General features: G+C 40.4%; 1 protein-coding gene across 2 annotated transcripts in view; it reads right to left on the reverse strand.

The window, feature by feature from the left end:
- Nucleotides 1–6,759, reverse strand: part of LOC112139087 (ceramide synthase 2) — a 36,495-nt gene extending 29,736 nt beyond the window's left edge. The window contains exons 1-3 of one of the 2 annotated variants that reach the window (XM_024261786.2): nucleotides 6,224–6,759; nucleotides 767–856; nucleotides 555–687 (exon numbers count right to left, since the gene is read on the reverse strand). In XM_024261786.2, the coding sequence (XP_024117554.1) occupies nucleotides 555–687; nucleotides 767–856; nucleotides 6,224–6,496 (496 nt within the window). In that variant the 5' untranslated portion in view covers nucleotides 6,497–6,759. The remainder of the gene's footprint in view (nucleotides 1–554; nucleotides 688–766; nucleotides 857–6,223) is intronic. The other variant, XM_024261785.2, reaches the window with a different exon arrangement.
- Nucleotides 6,760–7,749: the final 990 nt, after the last annotated feature.

Here is a 7,749-nt window from a genome sequence, read left to right on the forward strand (position 1 = left end):
CTCTCTTTCTGGAACCGAAAACTCAGAGTTTTACTGAATTTGGAGTTCACGAACTCAGAGTTCCAACAAAACCTGCTTCTTGGAACGAACCCCTGGAGTCAAAACAGAACAAAAACACGTTCCTGCATCTCCACAAACCAGTGAAAAAGTTTCTACAGTCTTTCTGCGTTGGAGTAAATAAACCGTTGGAGAACAGCTGTTGATCCAGATCTTTGTCATCTGAACATCAGAGAACATCTCCACAGGAACCTCCCAGCTCAGAGGTGTTCTGCTGCTGTGGTAGAGTGTCTGTCCAGAGACTGGAAGGTTGTGGGTTCAAATCCACAGACTAAAGAAGGACCCAAAGTCTTCCCGGGTCACACACAGCTCTAGGGGGGGTTAGATGGGGCTAGGGAGGGGGGGTGGAATAAACCACCAAATGGTTCCTGAGTGCGACTGGGTCAAACAAACCGTGTTCAGCAGCTAAAAGGACTTCAAAATGAACCCGGTGGACCCTGACCCGATCTGTTGCTCTGATCCAAACAGAACCTGAAGCTGAGCAGAACCGTGTTTACCTGGTGGAGCTCCTGAGAGGAACCTCTTGCAGACTTCAGTCAGAGACCAGAGACAGGAGTTCAGTTCTGGTCCAGCCGAGCAGCTGAGGAAGTTCTGCTCACAGGTCATCTTCCAGGTGGAGGGGACGGCTTCCTGAGAAAGAACCGGACCCACAAACGCCGTTATGATCTCCTGAAGACGCTCTCCGCACAACAGAAGCAGCAGCTCTTACCCCCCTCCTGATCATCCGGACCACCCAGCAGGAAGCAGCCTTTGCAGACAGGTGTGACACCAGCCGATCCCTGGACTGGAACTGCTCCACCTGTGGAAGATCTCGGACGTCAGATTTCGCTGAACGCAGCAGCAGAACTGCTTCAGACGATCGGGGGTTTTACAGTTATGACAGGATCATGGAGAGCCTTAGGAAGGAGACGTGCGGAGTGAGGGGGCGGAGTCATTTATCAGGAGGAGGGGTTATTCTGTGTCCTTCCTTCTGATGGATGAGGCTGTCTCAATAGGAGGGAATGAGAGTCTTAGTACCAGACTGGACCAGACAGGAACGGACTGGATCGGACCAGAATGGACCAGATCGGACCAGAATGGACCAGATCGGACCAGAATGGACCTGGGCGGACTGCAAAAACTCGGCTGATATTGTAACCATCAAGGAAACCATGGAAGGCTTGGATCATCAAGGTAAAAAAGATGATGACAAGCTGCATGACATTGATCACCGATTCTCAGCTCTGGAGCTAAAGACGGACGAAATGGAGCGCTACAGCCGCAGATGGAACCTAAAACTGCTCAACCTCCCAGAATCAACAAACGAAACAGCAGATGAAACCGGAAGGAAAGTCTTTGAGATCTTCGCTCAGATTGCTCCTGATGAAACACAGAGATTTGGGTTTCTCATCGACATGGTGCACCGTACAGGACAACGCACAGAGCCAAGCTCACCTCGGCCAGTCATAGTTCAGGTCACAATGCGGGTGTTCAGGCAAAGGGTCTGGAAGGAAATGGATGCTGCAATCATGAAGGAAAAGAGGCTTCCACACATCGAGGATCTGAGCTTTCGTGAGAGACAGAATCAGAGGAAGATTTGGCCGCTGGATGAAAAAGCTTGAAAAGAAGAGAAGAAAGCGACATGGCGAGAACAGGATGCCATCATCGATGGGAAGGACGAATCATCTTATATAGATAATCTTTGATAATCTTTGATTATCCATATCACTCCTTCATTAAAGGACATGTGTTGGTTCTGAGTTAACCTTTAAGAAGTCATATCAAATGTTGGGAAGTCTTGTTTTTACTTTAACCCCAGTGCTAGGTAAGTTGATAAAAGTTTTTGCTTTTTTCTGATTTCTCCTGTTTTGTGCTTCTTTAAGCAATGACAGATTTTAGGTTTAATTCCTTGAAATTAATGTTGTTAAATGTTAGGGGACTCAGAGACACTACCAAGAGAAAGGCTTTATTTCTTTTTATCAGAAGAACTGGTGCAAATATTATTTTTTTGCAAGAAACTCAGTCAGGTGACTTGGACACAAAGTCTCATTGGGGCGATTTGCTCTTTCTCTCACATGGATCTCATCATTCAGCAGGTGTTGCTGTGCTCTTCAGTAAATTTACTGGTGATATCTTAGAAAAAAATGTTCTGAAGATGGTAGATGGATTATAATGGTTTTAAAGTTGGAAAATTCTATGTTTATTATTTGTAATATTTACAGTCATAACACAGCAGCTCAAGCAAAGCTATTATCTGATGACATTTGCAATAGTATACAGGTATTTCTAAATAAATATAATGATGCATTATTAATTATTGGTGGAGACTTTATTGACGTTCCAAGTGAAAGTCTGGATAGGTTCCCAGAAAGAATTCAAAATTCACATTTTAAATCTACAGATTTCTTTATAGACAAACTATCTCCTATAGATGTTAATCCTGATAGTAAAGAATTCACCTGGAACCACTCAATCAAAACCATACAATCTAGGATAGACTTCTGGTAACTGTGTTCCATGATAACGGAGGCTCCCCACAGCGATGCCCCTTTTTCAGATCAATAAATGATATCCGGGCAACTACATGGTTCAAAAAATGTAAACTATAACAAATTTAGGGGCTTCTGGAAATTCAATAATAAATTACTGGAGGATGAGTCTTTTCAAAATGCAGTCAAAGAAAATGCAAAACAAATATTTGGTGACAGAAAAATGAGTGCGAAGCAAAGATGAGAATACTTCAAATTCAGAATTAGAATTATAGCAATTGAACGCAGCAAAGTTAATTCATAAAATAAGCAGGCCAAAGAAAATGATAATGAATACATTACAATCTTTATTAAATAAAGTACATCTTTCTGAGGATGAAAAGGTGTGACTAACCCAGCTTCAAAATGAAGTGGATAAATTATATATTGAGGCTGCAAAATGAGCCTTTATTAGATCTAGAGCAAAGTGGCTCGAAAATGGAGAAAAAAACACAAACTATTTTTTTTGCATTAGAAAAAGGAACCACAAAAGAAATACTATTTCCAAATTGACATTGTTTACCAGCTCAGTGGCCTTGTGGTAGAGTGTCCGCCCTGAGATTGGAAGGTCGTGGGTTCAAATCCCGGCCGAGTCATACCAAAGACTTTAAAAATGGGACCCAGTGCCTCCCTGCTGGACACTCAGCACTAAGGAGTTGGACTGGGGGGTTAAACCACCAAATGGTTCCCGAGCGGCTGTGTCTGCAGCTCACCGCTCCCCCAGGGGAGGGGTCAAATGCGGAGAACAAATTTCACACACTTAGGTGCCTGACAAATAGTGGGACTTTAACTTTAACTTAAGTACTGATCCCACAGAAATTTAAAAACATATAAAATCATTTTATCAAGAACTGTACAAATGAAAAATGAATGATGCATACTGTAAAGCTTTTATTAGAAACCTTAAAGAACACATTCTATTTCTGATGATTCCATTTGTCTCAGTCCTTTATCTGAACACGACCTGCTAAGTGCGCTAAAAAAGATGAAAAATGGAAATTCTCCAGGTAACGATGAGCCTTCCAAACAATTTTACTGTCACTTTGGGATGTCATTGAGACACATCTTACATGAATGTATGAAGAATGCATTGAACAAGAGGAAAACCTCTACAATGAAACAGGGTCTGATTAAATGGTAAATGGTAAATGGCGTATACTTGTATAGCGCTTTCTACCCTCCTTCGAGGGCCCAAAGCGCTTCACAGTCACAGACCCATTCACCCAGTCACACGCACATTCACACACTGGTGGTGGCTCCGCTGCCGAACACTGGCGCCAACCTCCCACCAGAGGCAATTTCGGGGTTCAGTGTCTTGCCCAAGGACACTTTGACACATGGGCGGGCAAGGTGGAGTCGAACCAGCTCACTTCTGATCAGGAGTCGACCGCCCTACCACTGCACCACGGCCGCCCCGGCCGTGGTGCAGTGATTCCTAAACCTCAAAGATTCTGTCAGAATATAAAATTGGAGACCAATAACACTCTTGAATGTAGACTATAAATTATTAGCCTTAGTTTTTGCCCAGCGACTAAAAAAGAATTTACATGAAATTATAAATGAAACACAATCAGGCTTTATAAGGAATCAACACATTAGTAATAATATAAGATTATTTTTTGATTTATTAGATAACTCGAAACATATTCACTCTCAAGCACTGATTCTTTTTTTAGACTTTTATAAAGTATTTGATACAGTGGAACATCCCAGTCTTTATAATGCTCTAAAACTATTTGGATTTCGGAGGGAAATTCATTTCATTTTCTAAAATGCTTCATAAGGACAGAAGCAGTTCTATTCTTCTGTATCCAACACATCCCAAAGATTTTAGATTGATAGATCTGTTCGCCAAGGTTGTCCAATTTCTCCTTTTTTTTCTTAATTGTTGCAGAATTATTGTCACTAAGGATCAAAAACTGTCCAAATGTATTAGGTATATTCGTATTTCAGAAGGAAATCAAAATATCACAACTAGCAGATGATACAGTTTTATTTATAAAAGATAAAACCCAAACTCAACTTGCTATAAGCACAATTACGTCATTTCAAATGCACCAGGCTCACAAAGTAACCTTGGGAAATGTGAAATAATTAGCATTAAAGATGTAGATGTTGACAAAATTCTTAATATTCCAGTTAAAGATGTAGTTACTTATTTGGGTATTCCATAACCAATGACGCGTCCTCCAGACAAAAACTCAACTTTTCTTATGGAATTAAAAAAGTTCAAGAGATTGTGAATATGTTTCTTCATCGTGATCTTTGGAAGGATCCTCTCAACTAAAGCTGAAGAAGTAGTTTATCCTGTTCATGTTTATCAGTGTCAGACTCAACCTAAAAAGAAATCAAATGTTAATTAACTTTGTATGGAAGAATAAACCTCACTGCCTCCAAAAAGAATGACTTTATGCTCCTTCAGTAAAGGAGGATATGAACTCACTCATTTCTCAGATCTTTTACCTTTAAAATTAATTGGATTAAGAATTGCCCTAAATATTCAGATTTAATTTGGTACTTTATTCCACATAATATCTTTAATAAAATTAGTGGTCTTCAATTTCTGTAACGACAACATCAAAAAGATCCCTATTAAACTTTACAACTTTTATCGACAAGCTTTACCAGCTTGGGAGTTTTGTTACTCTCATAATTTTCACCTCACAAAACTATTATTTGGAACAAGCATTAAAAACAAATCTATTTTTAATAACAAAATTGGATAGAAAAATAAATCATTTAAGTCTCTGATCTTTTTGATGTGAATGGGAAAAATCTTTTCCTGTAACAAAGAATGTATTAATGTTATGACAGTCGTCCCTTCAGGTTTATTCATTTAATGACCTCTCATGTGCATTATCACGTTATTAGTGAAATAGACTCTCCTTTGACAATTAATGGGATTAATTTCTTAATTAAAAATGTAATAATAAACATATTTGTAACACATTCTGTGAAAAAACAATCAGCATATCTAGAGGTGTCCTTTACTGGAATAATATATTTGGAAATGTTAATTGGAATAAAGCATGGACATTACCTGAAAAATGCTGCATTAATTATAAAGTCAAAGATATACATTAAAAAATCTTACAAAATATTTACCCAACAAATATGTAGTTTTTGCAACAACTCCCCTGAATCGATACTCCACTTTTCTATAATTGTTCTTTTGATCTTTGGAACCAATTGGAACGATTCATAAATAGTAAATTAAAAATAATCTGTAAAAAAAAATTGGAACATATAATTACTTGTTTTAACTTTGATAATAAAAAATATAGAGAATATTGTCGATTTATTATTATTTCAAACCAAGTTTTATTTACACAAATGCAGAATTTAAAAAACTTCTCATTTTTTCGGTTGTATAACTGAACTACATGAATTTTTAGCAGCATCAAAAGATCCAAACAACAAAGCAAATCCTACAGTTGAACTTTGTGCTTCACTGCTTGGTGACTACATTATTTTTTCTAACTATTGCTTCTTTTATGTAACTTTTATACATTATATTTTACTCATAATTCCCTCGCTGTAATTATTCTGCGTTGGAATATTATCATTTGTGTGCTTGTGTTGTTCTGGATGCATTTGTCTAATTGTTTTGTAAATCTGTTTGTGTTCAATAAAGTTTAAAAGAAAAAAGGTGAACTCACGAGCCTCGGCAGCAGACGCTCCTCCCCCAGAAGCCGCAGAAGCTCCTCCCAGAACCGGACCCGCACCACCGCCAGCTCCCCGGACTCCAGCACACGCACGGTCTTTGCCACCAGCGAAATGCTCACGCACGCCAGCTCCCACGCGGCGCACTCCCGCGCGCAAGACAGAATGAGGGAGGCCAGTTGGGCGGGGCTGTGCTCCGGCTCGGACCCGTTCAGGAGACACGCGCTCGTGCTCGCTAGCAAGTCGAGCGGTGGAGGGGGGGGCTCCATGCTTCTGTGGCGCGCGCTCGCAGTCCTGCAGAGCGCAGGCGCGTTGTCAGTCCCCGTGTCACGGGTACCGGATAAACGGACCTGTCGCCGCCATATTTCTCTTCTTCTTCTTCTTCTAATAAGTTCCGGCAGGCTGTACACTGATGTGTGTAATGCTGCCCCCCACAGGTTTTCAGTAAAATTTAACTAAATCCTAAAATATAAACCAGTCTGACGGAGAAAATGCAGGAGTGCTTTTCTAACCAACAAATCAGTAACGCACAATGGCAACACAGAATGAAATGAAAAAGTGGAAATGTTAAAATCACTGAGTCTGTTATAAAAACACCTCCTTTCCACCCTATATTTACTGCAACTGAGAATGACATGAGAAATAGTTTCCCGTTCTCCACATTCACAAAGGCCACTGTCATGTTTGTTAATATTAAATAAATATTCAGCCAGTCCACAGTGTCCCAGTCGTATTCTGCTGATGACTACCTCTTCTTTACGGCAAGAGTATGGAGCTGGTCGGCTGACTTTCACTGACTTCTGACAGGAATATAGCAGTCGTCCCCGCTGCTCCTTGTCCCATTTTTCCTGCCACTGTCTATCTAGATGTTTTTTGCAAATACTAAAGCATTCCTGTTTACCCAAAGTTACTATTACATCAGGATTATCTTTAGCAAGTGACCCCTTGGCCAGAGCATCCGCAGTCTCATTGCCAGTGATCCCAACATGTGCCGGAACCCAGATGAACTGAACTGTACATCCCAAACTCTCTACCTTGTGAAGACACTGCAAAAGAGAATAAATCAAATCAGGGCGAGTTTCCGAATCCCTGTGTCGAATGGCCATCAAGGCAGCTGATGAGTCAGAGCATATGAGTATACGTGGATGAAAATTATCTGTTACCCAGTCCAAAGCCCATAATATTGCTAAAAGCTCAACAGTGAACACAGATAGACAGTTTGTCACTCTGATGCACAAACTGACCTGCAACCCATCAACAAAACCCCCAAACCCAGTTTTTTGTGACCCACTCTCCTTTGACCCATCAGTAAATATTTTAACTGCCTCCCTGTTTTCACGAAGATAAAATCTTAATTGTTGACATGCAATCCCTTTATCCATTCCTAGTAGATCCATATTTACATCCGGTTCTGGCAGGCACCACGGACGCATCGGAGGCCACACCAGTCCAACCAGAGAATCACTTTGTAACTGCATAGATTCTACAACTTGTGCTACATGTGTCATAAAATGAACTTTCT

The sequence above is a fragment of the Oryzias melastigma genome, linkage group LG15, assembly GCF_002922805.2.
Source record: "Oryzias melastigma strain HK-1 linkage group LG15, ASM292280v2, whole genome shotgun sequence".
Classification (NCBI taxonomy): domain Eukaryota; kingdom Metazoa; phylum Chordata; class Actinopteri; order Beloniformes; family Adrianichthyidae; genus Oryzias; species Oryzias melastigma.